The sequence below is a fragment of the Triturus cristatus genome, chromosome 2_1 (genome assembly GCF_964204655.1).
Source record: "Triturus cristatus chromosome 2_1, aTriCri1.1, whole genome shotgun sequence".
Lineage (NCBI taxonomy): Eukaryota > Metazoa > Chordata > Amphibia > Caudata > Salamandridae > Triturus > Triturus cristatus.
Genome location: NC_140581.1, coordinates 497,021,124 through 497,045,187, shown reverse-complemented (window position 1 = coordinate 497,045,187; position 24,064 = coordinate 497,021,124). Strand labels below are relative to the sequence as shown.

General features: G+C 44.7%; 1 protein-coding gene across 1 annotated transcript in view; it reads left to right on the top strand.

Annotated features, from left to right (window-relative positions):
• Window positions 1-24,064, top strand: part of MCCC2 (methylcrotonyl-CoA carboxylase subunit 2) — a 209,639-nt gene that overhangs the window by 165,372 nt on the left and 20,203 nt on the right. Inside the window, exons 14-16 of the mRNA XM_085632355.1 lie at window positions 11,164-11,320; window positions 11,462-11,576; window positions 13,737-13,822. Coding sequence (XP_085488481.1) covers window positions 11,164-11,320; window positions 11,462-11,576; window positions 13,737-13,822 — 358 coding nt within the window. The remainder of the gene's footprint in view (window positions 1-11,163; window positions 11,321-11,461; window positions 11,577-13,736; window positions 13,823-24,064) is intronic.

Below are 24,064 nucleotides of genomic sequence, written 5' to 3'. Positions count from 1 at the left end.
AAGCAATACAGAAGGCAAAAAACAAGTTACAGGGAGACAGGCAACAAAACACAATAAGAACAGCAAATACGAAGGGGGCAGGTCAGGTGGTCACGGACCACGCCGCTATAAGGCAGGGGGCGTGGTCACGCGGCGGAGGCTCGGCTAGCGAGGCAGAAGGCGGGGAAGACGCACGCAGCAGCTGGTGGCCGTGCAGCGCGGGGGTGTCCTAGAGCTAGGTCACACTCACCTGCGTCGCACGGTCGCCATATATGGCCAAGTGCGCGGGGGGCGGAGCAGCTGGGAGGCGGGAGCGGGGAGGGTACAGAAGGCAAAAGGGGCGGGGTTAGCGGCTGTGGCGGGGAGCGGGGAGGGAGGACGAAGGGGCCAAACGAAGCAAGCAATACAGAAGGCAAAAAACAAGTTACAGGGAGACAGGCAACAAAACACAATAAAGAACAGCAAATACGAAGGGGGCAGGTCAGGCGGTCACGGACCACGCCGCTAGAAGGCAGGGGGCGTGGTCACGCGGCGGAGGCTCGGCTAGCGAGGCAGAAGGCGGGGAAGACGCACGCAGCAGCTGGTGGCCGTGCGGCGCGGGGGTGTCCTAGAGCTACACAAACCACCACATCAAAATCTCTCACACACAGATAACTTCGTACTATTTTTCATCACAAAATAGAAACAAACACCAACTCCCACTCTCATGACCACACAAATAATACAGATTCCAAACCATCTTTACTCCCAGATCTTCTGTCTTCAACAACACCTACCACAAATACCCCAACACAACAACACTCATTCATCCGCCTCTCATCCATTGCACAGTTTAAACCCCTAAAACATAACCCACATGCTCTACCACCACCAACCACCCTTAATCCATACACCTTCCACCATAAGCAGACACAAACAAAATAAACAGCATGCCCCTCTTCACAACTTGGCATCATCGTTTCTATTACGCAACTCTACAGAAACACAGTTCACCAACTCACTCTCAACCACCATCTTCACCACTAGACACACAGACCCAACAAAAGTCCTTCTAAACCTGCTCAATGATTATCACAATATAGAAAAACAACATGATGGCTATCTTCACACAGTTAATACTGATGCTAATAATGCACATGTTACAAGTTCAAAGAGTACTACTCACTCCTCTAGCAAACAATCATCCCACCACCAAAACACATTCTCTACACTGCCTGCTAGTAAATGCTCGATCACTCTGTAAACACAAGCACAACATTTATGATGTACTCACTGACACACAACTTGAATTTACTTTTCATAACTGAATTGTGGTTGGGAGATGACACTGCTCAAGTGTTGCATGAAGCCGTTCCTTCAGGCAATCAAGCTGTCATGCAAAATTGCATAGGCAAAAGATGAGGTGGACTAGCTGTTAAATTCAAGGAATCAATAAATCTCACCAAAGCTGACGTCATTTCCTTATAAGGTTGTGAGGCCCTCATGACAAGATGCAACCCTACACCAACTTCCTACTGTAACTTTCTCCTTCATTACAGACCACCACCTAGCAATGCAACATTTCCAGACACGTTTCTAGACTCTGTTTCAAAACTAATGACACTACACTCCAACCTATGCATCCTTGGTGACCTAAACATATGGTTTGACAAACCCAATATTCCTCATCTTAAAACCTACAATAGATAGTCCAAAAACCCACATACATAGCTGGACACATCCTGGATGTCATTTTTGCAAATTAAGAGCTAGTCACCTTTCAAAGGATTACTCCTGTCACACTGTCAGACCACCATCTGGTAGCATTCCAACACAAAACACAACAAATCAACATACTTAAGGCCACCATATATGCATCGACTTATCGACCATTGAACAAACTCAATTTTGAATACTTAAACACAAATAACTTCCAACACAAATCTAGACACAATAAATTCCATACCAAAACTTTGAGTCGCTTTGGGAGGTGTTTGATATCCTAATACCACTAAACACAACAAAACAGGACAAAAGAAAACAAGCACCTTGAAGGAATGCAGAACTGAAAATAATAAAACACATTTCAAAGCTTCAATGCACCTGGCTCAAAACAAATAGTAATCGAGACATATTTCACCTTCAGAACCTTAACAGAATATACAAGTCCACAATCAAAAAAGCTAAAACAAAAGGTACTATGCAGACAGAATTCAAAATGGTAAATGTGCAAATAATCACAGAATTTTGTAAACCTAAATGCACAGAAGGAACTCATCCCATGACTCAAGAATTTACTAACAAAGTGGCAAATCATTACATAACCAGGGCAGACATGTTGGACTCCTATTTAAAACAAAGTAAAACCACCAGCACCAACCCGTTTCCAACAATTCCCTTCAAGAGTAGGCTATCCCAGCCTCTGCATTCCTTCAAACAACTATTACAATGTGTATTTATTGATCTGGTCAAAGCATGTAAGCCAGCTGGCTTCCCTTCTGACCCTTGTTCACTACGAATCTTCACAAACATTCTTTTAACCACCTCTGCTGGCACACCAGTAAGAAAAATCATCAATAATTCATTAAATACAGGAATCTTTCCAGAAGACCTCAAAAAAGGTATACATACGCCGATTATTAGAAAACAAACATGGACCCGTATCAGCCAAACAACTATAGACTGATTACAAATGTACAAACACAGCCAGACTCGTCCTCGGCATCCCCCAACATGAACACATCAGCCAACACCTACAGAACCTCCACTGGCTCCCCGTCGAGAAAATTGTCACGTTCAAGATACTAACCCATGACTACAAATGCCTACACAACACAGGACCCCAAAACCTCAACGAGAGAATCACCTTCCACGCACCCAACAGAAATTCGAATTCCCAACCCCGCGCAGCCGATCTGAACGCTGCCACGGGGTTGGGAATTCGCAAGCACCGCCATCAGCGACCCAGCCTGTTCACAGGCCACGCCCACTTCCCCAGGCCATGCCCCCCTGATTATATAAAGCACCGACGCCCAGCCCTTCTTAGTATCTGTACTCCTGAGGCACAGCCGGGAGCTCTGCTAGAAATTGGATCTTTTAAATACTTATGTAAATTGTTTTTAAAACTTGCGTACTTCTCCCTTACCTGTTAGGCTGGTTGGGGCATCTATCCGGTACCTAATTACCCGCGCAGCCGATCTGAACGCTGCCACGGGGTTGGGAATTCGCAAGCACCGCCATCAGCGACCCAGCCTGTTCACAGGCCACGCCCACTTCTCCAGGCCACGCCCCCCTGATTATATAAAGCACCAACGCCCAGCCCTTCTTAGTATCTGTACTCCTGAGGCACAGCCGGGAGCTCTGCTAGAAATTGGATCTTTTAAATACTTATGTAAATTGTTTTTAAAACTTGCGTACTTCTCCCTTACCTGTTAGGCTGGTTGGGGCATCTATCCGGTACCTAATTACCCGCGCAGCCGATCTGAACGCTGCCACAGGGTTGGGGATTCGCAAGCACCGCCATCAGCGACCCAGCCTGTTCACAGGCCATGCCCACTTCTCCAGGCCACCCCCCCCTGATTATATAAAGCACCGACGCCCAGCCCTTCTTAGTATCTGTACTCCTGAGGCACAGCCGGGAGCTCTGCTAGAAATTGGATCTTTTAAATACTTATGTAAATTGTTTTTAAAACTTGCGTACTTCTCCCTTACCTGTTAGGCTGGTTGGGGCATCTATCCGGTACCTAATTACCCGCGCAGCCGATCTGAACGCTGCCACGGGGTTGGGAATTCGCAAGCACCGCCATCAGCGACCCACCCTGTTCACAGGCCACGCCCACTTCTCCAGGCCACGCCCCCCTGATTATATAAAGCACCGACGCCCAGCCCTTCTTAGTATCTGTACTCCTGAGGCACAGCCGGGAGCTCTGCTAGAAATTGGATCTTTTAAATACTTATGTAAATTGTTTTTAAAACTTGCGTACTTCTCCCTTACCTGTTAGGCTGGTTGGGGCATCTATCCGGTACCTAATTACCCGCGCAGCCGATCTGAACGCTGCCACAGGGTTGGGGATTCGCAAGCACCGCCATCAGCGACCCAGCCTGTTCACAGGCCATGCCCACTTCTCCAGGCCACGCCCCCCCTGATTATATAAAGCACCGACGCCCAGCCCTTCTTAGTATCTGTACTCCTGAGGCACAGCCGGGAGCTCTGCTAGAAATTGGATCTTTTAAATACTTATGTAAATTGTTTTTAAAACTTGCGTACTTCTCCCTTACCTGTTAGGCTGGTTGGGGCATCTATCCGGTACCTAATTACCCGGCCAGCCGATCTGAACGCTGCCACGGGGTTGGGAATTCGCAAGCACCGCCATCAGCGACCCAGCCTGTTCACAGGCCACGCCCACTTCTCCAGGCCACACCCCCCTACGTCCTCTTCCCGCATAAAACTATGCACAGTACTCTGACGCGCAGCGGACGGGCGCAGCGGGCGCGCCGTCAGCGCGCCGAAGGCGCGCCAAAGGCAAGCCCGTCTGGGCCCGTCCGGGCCCAGCCGGACCCAGGCCCAAGGAACTCTGCCGGATTTGTTGCAGGATCGCCTGGTGTACACAAGTGACATGCTTCGGGCCCTTCACCAGAAAAAATCTCAGGACAGCCACTACGTCCATGCCGAAGGTAAACCCTTTATCAATTGTGCACGTTGTAACTCAGCCGAATACGGCCCGGGAAAGCCGGGACTACAGATGGGCCTCCTTAACTGCCGCTCACTCCCTAAGCATGCGCACGAAATCATTTTGCTGATACAGGATCATGGCCTGGTCGCTCTGTTTCTCACAGAAACCTGGCTCTCCACCAGCACGGACTCGGACATTGTCAATGCCCTACCCCCAGGCTATCTCATTCAAACCTTACATAGACCTAAGGGGAGAGGAGGAAGGCTGGCAATCATCTACAGAGAACATCTTGCCTGTAGGATTAGCAATGCCAATATTGAAGATTGTGAAAGCTGCTACTTTGTCCTTCAAATTTCCCCGGCACACTCCCTTTCAGGACTGTTGCTCTACCGCCCTCCGGGGACACCAGGGAATTTCCTCAACGCCCTCACTGACACGGCGTCACAATCAGTTTCCTCCACCTCGAACTTTCTCGTCGTGGGCGATCTCAACCTTCATCTTAATGACCCCACAGATTCTTCAGCTTCGGATCTTCTTCAGGACCTTAGGTCTTTCAATATCCGATTGATTAACAACGAACCTACCCATGACAAGGGTCACCTTTTGGACCCCGTCCTGACCAACATCAGGGATATCACCTCCGGTCCCCCCATCCCTCTCCCTTGGTCAGATCACTTCCTTGTTCCCTTTTTCTGGCACCTTACCAATGCACTCCCCCAACCCCCCAAAATCCGAGTGACAGACCGTCGTTGGCACAAGCTTGAACCGGTGGAATGGGCCAGTTTGCTCTCTGATTCTACACCTATCCTCTCCACGGACCCGGTCACGGCCGACGAACAGTTCAATTTTTGGCTCACATCCTCACTGGACAAACTCCTCCCCAAAACTATCACCCTTAAACATACCAAAAGAGTGACTCCTGCCCCCTGGTATACTCCGGCACTCAAATCCCTTCGACAGGAATGTAAGAGAACAGAACGCTCCTGGAGAAAGGATAAATCTAATGAAAAGAAGGCTGCCTATCACACCGCCTTACAAAACTATAAAACCACCCTCCGCAATACCAAAACTCTATTCTTCCAAGAAAGAATAGAACAATCCGCTAGCTCCAGTAAGGAATCTTTCACCATCTTAAACGAACTCCTCAAAATCCCGGACCCGAGACCGAGAGACCCCCCAAACCCCAAAGGTGATGAGGAAAAGTGCTACAAGTTAGCAAATTTCTTCAAGGAGAAAATCCAAAAAATCCGGGACTCTATTCCATCCATAAGTCCGAGCGAGGAAAAAGAAGCCTACAACTTTCCTACCCCCCCATGTCTCACTTCCTGGGGACAAGTGACGGCAGATGAGGTTAAAGATACGCTGAACATCATTAAAAGCGGGTCTCCCAGGGATCCGGCCCCCTTACGTATTCTCAAAAAGGTAGCACCCACGATCGTTCCCCCCCTTACCCACCTTATTAACGCCTCCCTTCAACAAGGAGTCGTCCCTCCCAGCTGGAAGGCGGCAGTCGTCAAGGCACTTTTAAAAAAACCCTCCCTTGACCCTGCCGACCTAGCAAATTACAGACCAATCTCCCTCCTCCCGGGAACTAGTAAGATCGCGGAAAAGCTTGTGAACAGAAAACTTTCACAATTTCTGGAGAACAACAACCGTCTAAAAAGTTCGCAGACGGGATTCCGCCCCGGGCAGGGCACCGACATCGCCCTCCTCATGGCGGTGGAAGAGGCAGAGCACTCCTAGACGAAGGAGGATCAGTGGCAGTGATCCTCCTCGACCTGAGTGCGGCCTTTGACACCGTCAATCACCAACTTCTTATCCAACGACTCATGAGTGTCGGTGTTGAAGGAACTGCCCTGTCCTGGCTATCGTCCTTTCTGAGTCAACGCTCCTTTCAAATCTGGGAGAATAACACCCGCTCCTCCGACACTCCCCTCCAATTTGGCGTGCCTCAGGGCTCCTCCCTTAGCCCCACATTATTTAACATCTACATGTCCCCATTGGAGGAGGTTGTTACTCCGTTCGGAGTGAGCATCGTTAGTTATGCTGACGACACACAGTTAGTGGTGTCCCTTTCACATCCCAGACAACAACCTGTGGACCTGTACAACTGTCTGACACAGATACAAGGATGGATGAACAGATGGTCTCTGAAACTTAACGGTTCAAAGACTGACATTCTCCTCCTTGGTCAAAAGGGACCCTCTCCACTACAAAACATCTGGCCACCCAGCTTAGGCCCGCCCCCAGACCCGAAACCAGAGGTAAAAAGCCTGGGTGTTTGGCTAGATAAGGACCTCTCATTCGTAACACAAGCAAAAAAGGTAGCCGGGACGTGCTTTGGGCTGCTTAGGTCAATTCGAAAGATCTTGCCCCTGCTCCCTCACAAATCCCAGAAACTGTTGATTCAAGGCCTGATACTCTCCAGGCTCGACTTTAGTAATTCCATCTACTTAGGGGCCCCAGAGGCAACCATGAACAAACTACAAAGGGTCCAAAATGCAGCTGCCCGGATCCTCACTAACACCCCTGCCAGAGCTTCGGTCAAACCAGCTCTGAAGCGTCTCCACTGGCTCCCGGTGAGAGAACGTGTGATGTTCAAGGCCCTCTGCCTGGCACATAGACTGCTTCAAAACAATGGCCCCCCAAGCCTGGAAAAATTTATCAAACCCTACAAAGCTCCTAGATCCCTCCGTTCCGATCAGGAACATCTTATCGTCACTCCCAGAGTGAAGAAGGCACGAACAGGAGGAAGACGCTTCTCGGTTCACACCGCACGTCTCTGGAACGCCCTACCTCACCTCCTGAGAACTGAACCTAATTACCTACGGTTCAGGAAGCAATTGAAAACCCACCTTTTCCCTTAACCGACCTCCATCCCTGCCTCCGCTGACTCCCCAGTTGTACTGATCTTAGCGCTGGGATACTTACGGGTGACTACGCGCTCTATAAAAATAAATAATAATAATAATAAATCCCTGCTCTGACAACCTCACCTTCGAAGAAACCCAGTGCATCCGCAGAGCCAGAACAGGGGGAAGAGCCTTCTCCTACATCACGGCCAACACCTGGAACAAGCTCCCTATCAACATCAGACGCGCCCCCTCCGTGAACTATATATATATATATATATATATATATATATATATATATATATATATATATTCACTGAAAAAACCATAGGTTTCACACATGTTATAGTTAGCGGAAATTTTACTGATAAAAAACCAATGAAATTCCCCCGTTATAGTTAGTGCAGGCAACTATAACTCACGCGACCGCAATCCTCTGCTGATGCTAATACTGTATTTAGACACTTATTTGCCCATGTCTTCTTCCATACATTTTTAGCTATACATATATTACAAATATTTTTTTTTCATAAAGACACATATGTCATCAGCAGAAGATTGCGGTCGCGTGAGTTATAGTTGCCTGCGCTAACTATAACGGGGGAATTTCATTGGTTTTTTATCAGTAAAATTTCCGCTAACTATAACATGTGTGAAACCTATGGTTTTTTCAGTGAATTTGCAAGGTTTTTTAAATGCTAACTCCTAACTATAACGTGTGTGAAACCTATGGTTTTTTCAGTGAATTTGTACGGTTTTTTAAATGCTAAGTTACTTTACGCCATTCGTGGCGTGCGCGCCAACTTAACGCAGTTCGTTCCGTGCGCGCACGGTGCGCTTCGCGCACCGTGCGTGCACAGTGAGCACGCGGTGTGCTTCGCGCACCGCGCGCCCACTTTACGCAGTTAGTGCCGTGCCCACGTTACGCTAAATGGGCCATGTACGCACGATGCGCTTCGCGCACCGTGCGCACATGGAGGACATATGATGCACTTCGTTTTGAAAGGTAATATTTTAATTTTTCGTATATGTTATAAGCCATGCACAAATGGTGCCCTTCGGGCACCATTTGCACACGGGGTGGAGAGAGTGTGGATAATTTTTTTATTTTTTATTTTTTTTTTAAATATTTTAGTTTAACTCATCTTTATTAAGCCATGCGCAATTGATGCCCTTCGGGCACCAATTGCACACGGGGTGGGGAGAGTGTGGATAATTTTTTTTTTTATATAATTTTTTACCGTACACGTACGGTAAGCGTAATCTGCGAAATTAGCGAAAAAATAAAAATTCCGTTTTTGGCCTTGGGGGATCTTTGGGGACTCCCTCAACATTGCTATGTGTGTGGGAGCTGTCTAAACAGCCCCTTTACATGTTTTTGTGCTTTATATTTTAAACATCACTCTCAGTGCGAGAGAGAAAATGGCGGCCGCCGCTTCCTGGTTTCGGCCGATTCGAATGTTTACTAAGATCTAAGAGCCAATCAGAATCGCGCTCGCGCACGCCACCGTACGCGTACCGTAAGCGCACCGTAAGCTGGCTCAGATATATATATTGATTTAAAGGCTATTTTCTCAGAATCTACTGAACAGATTTACACCAAACCTACAAAAGGCACTTCCTTGACCTGAGGACTACCTCTCTGCCAAATTTCTAGTAATTCTGTTCATCCGTTCGGGCTGTAGCCCTGTCTAAAGGTCCTATGGAAAAATGCATGGGAAAAACGCGTTTTGGGACCCCCCTTTTATCTCAGCCCCCGCTTGACGAATCCCCCCGAGACTTTCAGGGTAGGAGCGGAGCGTAGCGCCCCACCTATTTTGAAAAATTCGCGAGGATTCGTCGACCGGCGCCAAAGTTATTCAAAATAGAATGTTGCGGATTTCCTATGGAAACGTGGTCCTAACTATAACTACCTACTGGCGAGCGCCAGTAGGTAATATATATATATATATATATATATATATATATACATATACATATATATATATATATACACACACACACCATTACCCCCTCAAAGGGGGTCCGACACAGCAAGGGTAAATGGTCAAGGGGTTTATTCAATGCGCTCAGTCCTTGAAATTGTGAAGCGCCTCGGCAGACACGTTTCAGCATTATCCGCTTTCCTCAGTGCCAGCTTCAACTACAAATCGTCACACCTGGGGCCCATTTGAATGTTCTTGTGGTCACTCCCACTGACTGGATGACTCTGCCCCATTACAATCTTAAAGGCACAATGCTTCTCTGGACAATTTGGTGAAAGCACAATAATTCAGATCACCATGACGCGGATGTGCTATATATAGATTGGCTTTTATGTACAAACACTTGAAAGTCTGATTTTCTATCTATCCATACTTGCAAATATAGAACTTCATGCGCTGCAATTTTATATCACTTTATTATTTTCATTTAAACACATATCTCCTTTCTATGTAGTTATATATCTATATATTTTATGATTTTACACCTACTGTAGAGAGAGAGGAATAATGAAACAAACAAAACAGAAACACAAAACCTTCAACTGTCTTCAAGGCACTACTCTGTCTCATCCTATACCCCTCTCAATATATAATTTACCTCCACTCTCTGACTCATCCCAAACTACTACAATGATCCCTCTAAGATCTTTCCCTCCTCTATCCCTCCTTGACTCACCCCAAACCTCAGTCTACTACTATGACCTTCCATACAACCCTTTGTAGACTCTTCCCTCCTCTAGTCCTCCTTTGACTCTCATCTCAAACCTCATCTAATCAATATGATCTTCCAAATCACACCATCTAGATTCTTCCCTCTTTTTATTCCTCCCTTATCCTATTCAATCAGACTAACAGACTGGCATGTCCACCGCTCAAATTAACAACTTCCATTTCCCTATACTAATCCACCACTAATACCTTGGCTTCCAGAGTAGCGTGCTACTCACCAAAAAGCACCTCAACGCCTCTCCAGGGTTTTGACATAGATTCAGAGTTGACTTTTGCCTTCACTTGCCAAGTAAATTAAATTGGGCAAAACTAATGTTTTAATTTTAAATGTTAACATTAAAAGGACTTTTTGCAGACCCGTGATGCAGATCTGATGTTTTTCAGCATCTGGTAAAAGCTTATGAGACAGGGTTATTTTATCTCCTAGATGTACCTATCTTTAAAACAGCACAGGTCGATTTTCCTCATCTCTTATCCAATGAGTGACATGCTTTCTTTTGCTGCACCTGATCCTTAATTAGAAATCCAATTTTACATGGGTTGTCAATATTCCTGAAAGTGAGTTACACAGTTTATAAATTCTGAAGTCCACACAGCTGTTGATGTTGGAAACAGGAATGCGAGAGCCTGTGCAAGTAGCTTTGGTTATAGTCTTGTGGCCATCACTTCAGATAATGTCAGTAGGGTATAGGTGCACTGTATCCATGATGGATCTTAGCATTTTCTGTCACAGCAGCTTTAATGTAATTGAAGAACTTTCAAACAAATCCCATAAATTCAATGTAAATGCTACCCAGCCCTCCTGATTTTGAATAATTGAAATATCGTTGGGTGGAAGTCAGGGGGATGTTGGGACCTTGACTGATTTAGGAACAAAATCTGCGTGTGCTGTCTGAATCTATTGCTATTCAGTGTAATGTGGTCTGGTTTGTGCATTTTGAATGATTCATTGTATGTTTGTTTCAGGTTTCATGGTTGGCCGCGAGTACGAGGCTGGTGGAATAGCAAAGGATGGGGCAAAGATGGTGACTGCAGTATCTTGTGCCAGTGTGCCAAAAATTACAATAATTATAGGTGGCTCCTATGGTGCTGGAAACTATGGGATGTGTGGAAGGGCTTATGGGTACGTACCTGCTGTAACACACAATACTACTGAGACTAGCCATAATTATAATTGCATTATAACATTTGCTAGACATGTAGACAGGCAAATGTACGGAACATTTTCAGTTGATTTATTTTTATATAATATTTTCCTTTGCAGTCCACGATTTTTATACATGTGGCCAAATGCACGCATCTCAGTGATGGGGGGTGAACAAGCTGCAACTGTTTTAGCCACAATTACCAAGGACCAAAAACTTCGAGAAGGAAAACAGGTAGAATATCTGTATTTGCTTGTATTTACTGTTTTGTTTTTACTTTATTTATCGTACCTGTCCTTTTTCTTGCTCAGTGAAACTCAGTTGAGTATCTTCATAGATAGTCATCTACGTAATACTTCACTGGTCCCGGTCTAGGCCCAAGCGTGTCTGCGGTCTGGAGCCTTTCCATCGTCAAGAAATGCATCTTTTACCAATGTGGTATAAAATAAACCCCAAAATGAGGCCTGAATCCGAAAAATAGGCCTTGTTTTAAACGATCTTAAGGAGTCATGTAACTTGAAAACAAGGGTTGGCTTTATTTAAGTATGTTGAAATAACCTCATTCACTCACCTTTAAATGTTGACTGTATAAATAATGTACCTACAGATATATTTTGCTGCAACATTGTGATACACAGAGAATATGCAAGTTATGAACTACTGGCTGACATTTTCCTGCTCCAGAATTCCTTTAATTATTACCTTTAAGCCACATCTGACATTCAAATATTTGTCATTCCGCAGTATGGGACACGTTTTCTGCTGAGAAACGAAAAATAACAATCAGCCTTTTGTTGCATATCTGATGCAGTGAGCAGCAAATTAATAAAGCGATGCTCTGGTCTCATGCAGCTAGGTTTGACAGGTCAAACATATATAAACATCAACATGTATTTTTTAACTTCTGTTACAAGTCTGTCAGATGATGAACATTTCAGCTGACAAAGGAAATCAACCTAGAAGGTCATCTTAACATTTCTGAACACTGCTCTTCGCTTTTGTCTGATAAAGGATTTGTTAGAGTACATTTGGGAAGCACACTTGAACCAAATGCCAGTTCACGCCCTCCTTTAACCAAATGGAACATTATGTTTTGGAGCGAAGTACTCCATTTAAGGCGTTTCCTTTGGCAGCAGAAGAGGCCTTTGTTGCACCACATCAATTCCCCGGTATGACCACTGGGAGAATAACATTTAACATGGCACACCTGGCATTTGTCAGTATGGCCACTTTAGTCTGAAGGACAATACTGTATTCTTTGCCTACAGGTGAATTGAGCGAGAAATGTATTTTTTATATTATGCCCTTTTTGGGCGTGGGGGGGTAGGGGGGGCTGACGATTGTCTCTGACGAGTTGTGTAAATTTGGCTATGTAAAATAATCTGTTTTGTAAATGCATTCCTTTGTGTTAGTGTATTTTACATTACTGAAACATGTATTGATCAAACAATACCCAGGCTATTGTGATGGGAACGGGGATTGGCAAACTCCCCGCCCACCCTGACCACTCATTCAGGACCTATAAGAGAACCCCTGACATAGAAACAATGTTGCAATTGCAGACACCATTACGTTTCTGGGAATGGGTGATAGTAAGGACAGCGTTACTTGATAACGACAGTGCGGCGTTGTAGCCTCAGCTTGCTAGCGCCACAGCCTCCATTTGAGAATTGGGTGAATACAAGAGGGAAAAGCAGGCCTTGGCCATGCATGATGTTCTCCCTGCCATTGCCTATACCCCCATGGCTAGTGGCCCAAGGCTAGAGCAACATCCCCCAAACCAACTTGAAAAGCTTCTCTTTGGATATAGTTAACTTCGTTCCAGCTGAATATTGAATGCCTTTTCTCTGACAACTTTGTTTACTCTTTGTAACGCTCAGTAATTATTCTGTCCTATAGTTGACCTTGGAAGTATGCTCTTATGGATGAGAAAGTTTAATTACTTGTTACATTGTGTTTCTTCATTGGGATATGGCGTCAGTTTACTGATGCTCTCACCACACCTCCATCAGGATTGAAATCTGTAACTATTTCTCACTGGCCGATCCCTTTGAATTAAAGTATATGTTTTATTCATAAGACGTATGTGTATAAGTGACCTGGTCCAACTTTTTTAGTCTGGCGGTGCTATGCACATACCCTAAGTTCTAATTTGAAATAACTTAAGAAGGTGTTCAGTCCTTAGCTTGGGGAGTGAACAGTTCCAAATGAGTTATTGATTTGAATGTGTCTACAGACCGTGGCAGCTAAATTGAAAGTTGGGTACCTAATTGTATGTTGGTTAGAATAATGATCTTCCAAATCTGCATTATTAGTAAGTAAAATACTTAGATACAATACCATAAAGTAACATACCAGTTCTTTAAAAAAATTATTATTGTTTGTTGTTTGCAGTTTTCTGAAGCGGAAGAAGCAGCAGTAAAAGACCCAATTATAAAAAGATTTGAAGAAGAGGGAAATCCGTACTACTCAAGTGCAAGGTAAGAAAAATACCCTGAGACCGGTTGAGTGATTCCACCAAATCGCAGCACTAAATACATACTGAAGCACTGAACAGAACGACAGCAGTGACATTCTTTAATGTTTACAATCACATTTCCATACTGCTTCTCAAATCTAGAGTTTTGGAGTTTACTTTCCAATTATGTAATACATAAATTACACTCGGACATTGTCGTAATTGGTATAATTTCCATATATTTGCATATATTCATACATTCATAATTTGCACAGACTAACTGGTATTCTGAGCACTGTTGGGGGAAGGACCGGAAAAGTTTCAGTACAGTAAATGGATACCACATTTAACTTCAAAAATTAAGTTGCTTGTGGCCAAATGTAATTCCTTGTTATGTTGTGCAGAGACACAACATAACTGCCACTAGCCAGGAAGTTAATTTTTATTATTGATGCAAGTGCAGTGACAAGTTCCTTGGGGTTGGGGCCCAATGCTTCTCAACTATGCTTGTCTGCTTCTGGGTCGCAGCGTTCTATACTTGCTTGCACTAGGGTCACTGATACCGTTGCTATGACACCGAGTTTAGAGTGATATAAATGCTAAGATTTTGGATGTTTTACATTTCAAGCTTTCAAAATCCAGACCTGGTGTTTGTGATTGTATTCTTATCAAGTCCATAAGATTAGAAAAGTATTATATATTTATAAGAAACTGTATAGTACAGGTTACTCCATGGTTTAAAACATTTTTTATTAGGGTCACGAAGGTAATCGTGAATTAATTCTACAGTTGAGGAATGCTTTAACTTTCCGTATGATCCTTGTTTGTTACATTATTAAAAGGTCCCCATGTGGAGTATGACAAACATAAATCCGCCTTCCAAGACATGCTCGTTCAGCATATTTATTTAGTGGGCGTGAATGTAAAACATTGAGTTGATAGGAAATACCAATCAGAAATAAAAATCCATGATAACTAAGATTGTTTTTGTGGAGCTGGTGAAATTCCAAAGCCAGCAGCTTGTTCTAAACCAAACAACCTTTATTCTCGAGCCCTTGTTCGTAAATGTGTATTTTGTAGACCAGAGTCACGAGTGCATACGCTAGTTTTGTGTCTTTCGATGCCACTAGCAAAAGTAGTTGAGAAGTGCATTAAATTAATTCAAATTTGGACTGGTGTACGAGGCTAAATAATTTTTCCTTATATAGGTAGCAAATATAGGTGGTGAGGCATTCCGAATATTCGGGAGTAAATTTTATTTAAATGAATTGATATTGTACTTTTGTTAGACAAACTTAACATGAGCTGTTTTATAAGGGTGCCTTGCTTTGTAAAATGGCTAAATATTGATCTATTTGTGTAGAAATTGAATGATTAAAAATAATATTTTTACTACTATTACAATAATAGATGCATCAACTTTTTTCTAACCATATGTATGAGTGTTGCAACCATAGCATACATTATGCTGTGCATTTCTCATGGCACCTGCACTCCCTCAGAGGTGGTAGAAGCCCAAATAGTACTGATTTCTTGCCGCCCAATGTGTGTTTCGCATTTGCGGACTCTGCACAATCTCACAGGAGGCGTTCTGTTGCAACCTACTGTACAAATAAGACTGTTCTTTCTCCCCCTCCAGCCTAGAAGTGGCCCCTTTATTAATAGCTCTCCCAACTGTTGGACCGCTCATCAGTGTCTGGTGCCCATATCTTTAACAATCCTTCATTCCTTCACTGGACTAGCCTTTCATGCATCAGCAATCTCTTTAGCCCTGCGATTCACTCTTGCTACATCTTGATTTTTGTACTGTGGACAAGCCTGCTTCTCTTACCACTTGCAACCTTCATGGGACTCAGCCACTACAGATGGCTCCAAAGTGTGCAACTAACCTCAGATTTATCCTATTTCTCAGTAACATTACACTTTGCTTCAAAGGCCCAACTGTGATCTTAAAGTGCCCAAACACAGGGAAAGATAATGCAAACTTGGGGACGAAACAGAGTAGTTGGCAGAGATGTTAGCCTTCCTCACACATCCAACATCTGGATAGGCGCCATATACCAACACACCTCAAGGCAGTATGCTTTCTCTTTTGTTGTCCACTATGCTTACCTTGCTGGACCTAAGCAGTACCCCCAAGAATATATATATATAATGATTGCACCCGATTGATTTCAAGTGTGTCATTTCTTATCCAAATATGTAAAGCATAGTGTGGCAGGGACATGTAAGATTTTATCACCATTTCAGATTCTTCTTCCTTTATGTGACTAATGAAAGGAATGCCCTACTTGGCTCTAGTCCAGTAATTCTGTTATTTCATACATAATGAAAAAATACATATTTTAACTCTAGATTGTTTCTACAATATTTATATCTTAATGTTCCCTCAAGTTGTACCCACCACCTTTTCCCATTCTAGAAAAGATTTTAGCTACATATTTCTCAATATACATATGCTCATTCCTCTCATATAAGATACACAACGTTTTAAGGTTGCTACTCAAATGCTTCAGTTTTCAACTCATTTAGCCTCTTTATTATAATATGCATTCCTATCCTTTTCAAGTCAGTCTCCAAACTTAATCCCTGAAATAAAGGATCATTTGATTGTTAAAATATATATTTTTATTCACAGTTTCCAACTTAAGACTATCCTGTTGCTTGTATGGATCATTATTGGCAAATTGAGAATAGTATGCTCTAGTTAGGCAATGAACAGCAGTTCATCCCACTGAATCCATACACATCATACAAGACCCCCACTTTAGATTTCTCATTATACAAACCAGTACTAAGTCATATTTTGGGCCAGCAAAGCATACACAATCAAACATAGCTGATAGATTAAAAGCCCAGAACTGTGTCTTGTATTTGCTAGCACCATGCCTGCATCTGGGAATCTAGCAAGAAGGAATCCAGAGAGTCCAGTGGTACCATGAGGCAACTTACCGTCTGGTCATTAATAGACGCAAGTCTAACTGCTCTTTCTATGGACCTGATAAAAGTGCTCACTGTGATATCGAGTAACCTGTGGCACTGGTTTAGCACAGCATAATCAGTCACCCATGACCACCAATTTATTGAAGCCCATGCCTTATTTGAAGGTTCTGATGTGCCTTCAGAAAGGTTTGATCTTGACGGATAGCTGTTCTTATCAGAAGTACAGAGAAACACACTACATTTTATAGACTGTGAAGGAAATCTATTTGACTAGGAATTGTAGATATGCTTGCATGGTTAAAGATAAGAAAATTGTGCTCTGCAACCTGAAAATGAGAATAACAGGCACATGGAAATATTTGACACAGTTTGTCAAGTTTTCTCTGATAGATACATACAAGCATAGAGTTCCCCATGATCAGTCATACTTCCGCCAAATCCCCCATTAAGGATTATATGGCCTTTCATTCAGTGCTTGAGCCCTGCTACCACCTAGTTTCTGGTGCCTATTGATTGTTAGAAGTGAACACTAACGTAGTTACTTTCAGGCCAAAACTCTTCAAAGGATTACATTTATTTCCTGGTACATCTAAGAAAAGGCAGAGTGGTAAGGCATTTTCCCACAGTCAGTACTCTGATTTGATGCAAGAGTGTGCCCTTATTCAAATTTAGATTCACAAGGTTCAGTAGAGAAAGAGCAGACACCGAGATTGTACTATTCAGCAGTGCACTTTTGGTACTGATTTTCTGGCTGATCCTCTAAGAAAGTCCAGCAATTTTAGAAGAACCTTACTACTTACTGTCCATTATGCTGACTGGCATGTAGGTCCGCAATGAAGGACCACCATTTCTGTCTGTCTAGGGCAAAATTCTGTATGGTGCTCCAGTTGTGGTGCGAGGTCTTCATTTCTGTTTCCACACTTCGCCTTCAGATATTCTTTGTCCTGCCTCTCTTCCGCTTACCTCCTGGGGTCCAGTGAAGAACTGTCCTTGTGATGAAGTCTTGTTCTTTTCTGATGGTGTGTCGTATCCATCGCCATCTCTTTCTCATAATGATGGTGTCCGTTCTCTGGGGCTTGAATTTGGTGAGCAGTTCCTGGTTGGACATGGTTTGCGGCCAGAAAATCAACAAGATTAGTGTTGTAGGAGGGTGACCGTTTAGTAATGTCACTTTTTGTCATCCGCCCGTATTCTGATCCATACATGAGTGTGGACAGAGCGCAATTCTAGCTTGGTGTTGGTGCTGTACTGAGATGGCATCCACACACTGAACAAGGCCAGGAATGCCTTCAGGATGCTAAACAGTCTGCTCTTTATGCCACTGAGTGCCCCTCCATCATGTCTGATAGCACTGACTAGGTAGGTGAACTCTTCAGTCATTGCGTAACCTTCTCTATCCACCTTTATTGGTTAAGGTTTTGAGATGTTGAGTGGCATGACTTCTGATTTCTTCGTGTTGTCCTTCAGGCCCACTTGCTGTGCATAGATGTTAAGGTAAGGCATCTATTCCTGCATATGCTGGTGTGTGTGATAGAGCAAGGCTGGATCATCCACATAGTCAGGGTCCTCCACTGTAGAGAATAAGGTTCATCTGATGCCTCTGGCTTGGTCTTCAGGTGTGCGTTGCGTTACCCAGTCGATGACTAGGCTAGAGCAATGCTGACATCATGCATCCCTGTCTCCCACCGATTTGGACTTCGAAGCTATGTTCGCTATCTCCCCACCTTGCAGGTCAAATTATCATAGAAGCTCTTGATGAGGAGAAGTATCTGCTAAAATAAGCCATAGGCATCCAGTATACACCAAAGGCTGTTATGATGTATACTGTCAAAGGCTTTCTCAAAATCATTGAAGTTGGGAGGGGGGAGGGGGGAGGGGGGAGAGTGTGACTGGTAGGCAGGCAAAGATGGCACCACTAAACTAATTCTCCCACGAGGTAGACCCTTATCCCTGCAATATCCAAACTTTATGCACATCAATCTGCCTCTAAATTATGTAGCAGCTTTGGGGAGCATTGACAGATAGACCAATGGCCTGACATTTTTTTCTGTGAGGCAGCGTGACAGCAGCCTAGTGGCAGCGGCACAATGCAGCCTAGCGTTGACAAGTCGCTGGAGCGTGGAGTATTCTGTGGTCCGGCATAGGAGCATCCGTGGCTTGTGGTTCTTACAGGTGGCTGTGGAGGCACTGAGCAGTGGATGGCAGCCCCCAATGAGCCCCCTTCCTTGCTCCTTTGGCTGCGGGGAGCTGGAGGAGCAGCGGGTCTGTTAATGTTAATGTTATTGACATTTCTAGAGCGCAAACTGCTACCCGAAGGTGTCCTGGCGCTACACTTGATGTCCTACAGTGGCCTAAACGCGGGAGGAATAGTGAATTGTCATTAGGCAGTAAAAAGCCATGCTTTCAGGGCCTTCCTGAAGTACAGAAGATTTGTCATGCACCTAAGAGGCAAAGGGACGTCATTCCATGCTTTGGCTGCACCAACCACTAAACTTCTGCCACCCCAGTTAGCTTTTTTTACAAAAGGTACTGAGACTAGTTTTGCTTCTGAGGAGCGCAGTGATCTTCTAGGTGCATACCAGCGGCAATGTGGTTTTAGGTGAAGAGGTCCATATCCTTGAAGGGATTTGTAGACCACACAAAGCTTTAAACAAAACACGTTTTTTGAGGGGCAACCAGTGGAGCCTTTTAATCTCAGCCGATATTGAAGCATATTTTGGTATGCCAGTGAGTAGTCTGGCAGCTGCATTCTGCAGGAGTTTAAGTTTTTTCATGAGACTCTCCTGGATATTGAGATATAAGCTATTACAGTAATCTAGTCTGGACATGGCTAAGGCAGTAATGACTGTTTGTTGGCTGGCTTTGGGCAGGAATGGCATACTTTTTTTACAGGATCTCAGAATGTAAGATGTAGCTGAGACCACTGCGTTCACTTGATCCTTAAAACTGAGTTTGTTGTCTATATAGACTCCTATATGTTTTACCTTCCTAGTGGGGGTCGGAAGAGGACCTAGTTAATCCGGCCACCATGCCAGGGTCCTGAAATTTGGATCATTACCAAACAGTACCACCTCTGTTTTACTGGAGTTAAGTTTAAGGCAATTTTGGGCCATCCAGTTACCCACAGCTGTCATGCAGTCATGGAAGTGGGACTCCGTTCCCTGTACTCCATCTGGTAGCAGTGACACAATGATTTGTGTGTCCTCTGCATAAGAAGTCAAATTGAACCCGAAGGATTCAATCAGGGGAGCCAACTGCGATACATAAACGTTAAAAAGAGTTGGACTCATGGATGACCCCAGAGGGACTCCACAGGGCAGTGAGAAAGGTTTGGCAGTGAAATATCCGAGGGGCACTGTCTGTACTCTATTGGATAGGAAAGATTTGAGTAATTTCCAGGCCGTGCCCTTTACTCCGATCTCTTGCAGCTGGTCCATCAGTAAAACATGATGGACCGTATCAAAGTCCACAGAGAGGTCCAGCATAATCATGGCAGCTTTTCCTCCCTGGTCCAATGTAGCCCTGATTTCTTCAGTGGATTTAAGAAGTGCGGACTCTCTGCTGTGTCCCCCCCGGAAACCATACTGGGTGGGATCCAGCACCTGCCCTTCTTCCAAAAACCGACTAAGTTGGGTATTCATTATTTTTTCAGAAGTGTTAGCAGGGAGTGTGAGTCTAGAGATGGGTCTAAAGCTGTTGTTGTCTTTAGGATCTAGACTCGTTTTTTTAAGCAGGGGTAGTATGGATGCACTCTTCCATGCTTTGGGGAAGTGCCCTTCCGCAAACATAGCGTTACTGATGGCCTAGAAAGTTAGTGTGACTGGGTCAGGTGCTAGTTTTAATATAGAGAGTGGGCACGGATCAGATGGTGACCCAAATTTCGCTGTTTATCAGAAGCTTAAAAATATCTGAAGCAGTGACTGGGCTAACATTTTAAAAATGTAGCAAGGTGCTTTTTCCTATCTTAGGATCTGCCGTGTCTGCCAAAGCTGTCTTCGTTGTTGGGCCTATGAAAGTAGAGAAAATAGCATCGACTTTATCGAAGAAAAAGTTCACTATCTTATCACACAGTTCTTGGCTAGCTGTAATCGGAGGGGGGCTGGATGTGCTAGGGCAGTAACTGTTTTGAATAATTCTTTGGTTTGGTTCTTTGCAGAATTGATTTAATTAGCGAAAAACTCGTTTAGTTTTTTGAAGTAACTGCTTATAGTGCGCTAGGCTTTGTTTGTATTCCTTTTTTCCCCCATCGTTGTACTCCCTCCTCCAAATTCTTTCCAGGTGCTTGTAGGCTAGTTTTCTATCTCTGAACTCTTGGGTATACCAAGGTGACGAGGGTCGTTCCCTATTGTGACGGAGGAATTTTTTAGGAGCAACCTTGTTACTTGCTACTACCAGCCAATCAGTGTAAGCGGATGTGGCCTCATCTAAATCGGTAGGAAGAACAGATGAGGTAAAGGTTAACAGTCCCTGTAGTTCATCGGCATTTACCTTATTCCATGATCTGCTGACCACTTGTTTTTTTACTGGTTTCTTAGTACATCTGTCAGGCAGAGTCAACTCAAATAACACCGCCTTGTGGTTCGACCAGACCACTGGGAGAATGTCCGTGAATATCAGCTGCCCGTTATTGGAAAATATGCCATCCAATGTGTGTCCTGCCTTATGTGTGGCACCCGTGACAAGTTGTTTTAAATCAGCGCTGCTTATTAGGTCTAGCAAGCTTGAAGTGTCTGGATCATTATCAACTTCTTAGTGGAAGTTTAAATCCCCTAATATTGTATACAGTGGTCGAAGTGGGGGGGAACGGCAGGGCACGGCGTGCCCCTACTTCTTCATTTCCAGCGATTCCGTTCCCCTACTTTTTTATTTTCAAAATGCGTCCCTGGACGCAAGAAATCACCATCGCCTATAAAGCTCGACGTTCGAGCATGGGCGTAGGAAGTGTGGGGGACGCGGGCGACAAGGGTGGGGGGGGGACGAGGGGACAAAGGAATTTCCCCTCTCCCTTCTGTTATCGCAGAGCCATTAGCACGCGAAAGCGCTATCTAATGGCCCTGCACTTGACCTGCCTGGAGTCAGAGGCCACCCGCCCTCTGCCTTTTGTTATGCTGCAGGAAGGCTCAGCCGTTCTGGGAAGGGCAGAGAACGGAGAAAAAATAAACGCTGTCTCTTTTCCTTCATGGCAAGGACCGTGTCCCCTACTCCTGATCTGCCTCTGGCGGCTGCCCTCCTCTCTTTAATCCCCCATCTCTTTCTGTCTCTGTCTCGCTCCTGCTTACGTGCTGATTTCAATAGGCAGCTCTTAAGGTACTCTCTCTTGCCTCTCCTTTTCTTTATTTGTTCCCCTGTGAAATTGATCCAAAAAAGGCTGAACACTTTGGCTGTAAATGTCCTCATTTTCTGACCGTTTTCTATTGAAAAGAAAAACCTCGGAATGGAGAGAAAAAATAGTTAAATACCTAAATAAAGCAATACAGAGTGGACAGCAGACAGGCCAGACTGTTATTTACACCCACACACATTAGCGCCACTTTACAGAGTTTGCCAGTGAAAGCGCTACTTTCTTTTCATCTTCATTCTTTGAACAACATTGTTTTCCCAGGGTGGGTAAGTGCGCCATTCCTAAAGGGACTGCAATACCTGGTTGATGGGTAGAGTGGAAACGTTTAATATGATCGTTTTCAACTTTTTAATTATTTTAGCTTATAAAATGCAGCTCTGTGTTTGGGGATGTGGTCTTTTTTAAACCAAACTGCATACATTTTGAAAGGATATAAGCAATGGACATTGAAAGGGGTCCCTTCCTGGTCCTGTAGCCATGTCTTGAACTTTTCAGGCAAAATCACTTACTGATTTCTGAATAATGAGTTTAAAACCGTTAAGGTAACCATGTTTTTTTCTGATTACAGTTCACATGTTTTGCTTATTCTTGCATTCCCTATGAGTGTTTGCTTTTTCCAGGGTGTTATTCATTTTTTTTCAGGTAGCATTTTACTGTTGTCTGGTGCATAATTTGAATTTAGTCGCAGCACAATTGAGTTGTGCTGAAGGCAGTGCGAGTTTCTCTCAGTGGGGCAGTATGGTGTTCAGTGTGGGAGAGAATGTGGCACTCTGGCCAGAGCTGCTGAATTTGGAACTGGAGAACCATGTTCAGACCTTCATGACAAGTTCACCATACCACACTCCTGACGGAACTTATTCCGATGCTACACCTTAGAAGGCCAGGTGTCTTAGCACCCGCAGGTGGACCTGTCCACCACAATCCATACTGCAGTTCACTTCCAGTCTTACGGGCAGGCATATGAAGAAGCACATCCTAGATCGACAGTGAATCTGTCACTGAGGTCACAAGACCCTTGAGGCCAGTCCACATCACCCATTGGTACCTCCATTGGCCTTTTTCCAGCACTAGCAGTGCAACTTGCCAGGGGTTTGCAATGTAGGATTTGCATGCACACCAAACTTAGGGGGTGATTATAATGGCAGTGGGACCACGTCGGTGGCGGTCCCACCGCCATTGGTGACTGCATCACAGCCCGCCATATTACAATGGCGGGTGGTTACCTGACGGTCGGAAAGACCAACCACCACGCACCCGACGGGCTTCTTGAGACCGCCGGTGTGGTGGAGGGGCTCGTGGTTCCTACAATGCTGGTGGTGCCTACCATGCACCGCAGCAGGGATTACGATGTCCCTTACCCGCCAGCTTATCAATGGCAGTTCACCTGCCATGGAAATGCTGGCGAAAGGGACATTGGGGGCCCGTAGCAGGCCCCTTTACCCCTGGCCCCCAGACATGGGTCCTGGGGGGCATCTATGATGCCCCACAACATATCACTGCACCATGTGGCAGGTACCGATATATTTAACATGTTCCTTTTTTTTACTTTGCGGCGGATGATGCAGCCAGCAGCACCTGCTGCAATGTAAAAGATAGGCACTGCGAACACCGTAGTGGCAGTCGCATTGTAAATGCCTATCGTGGGGCCTCCACCTTGAAGGGGAGTAACTCCTTTACTCCAAGGGAGATTCTTTACTTATCTAGTTCAATGTAGATCGTTGAAGTTCCAGGATTCAGTATCAGAGTTTCGTCCAGGTGTAATCTAAAGTCCTGGAGCCAGGGGTTCCTTTCTTATACCCAAGGAAGGGGTGGGACAAACTCTAGGGACCCACCTATGCGAGGGTCAGGAAAGAGGGGTGGCTACACCCATTTCCTTTGTCCAGTTTCACGCCATTGCAGGGGCTGGACTATGTACAGGGACACCAAATGTGCCCCCAGTGCTGAACTTCAAAGCACTCTTGGAGTGCACCCACCCAGCCC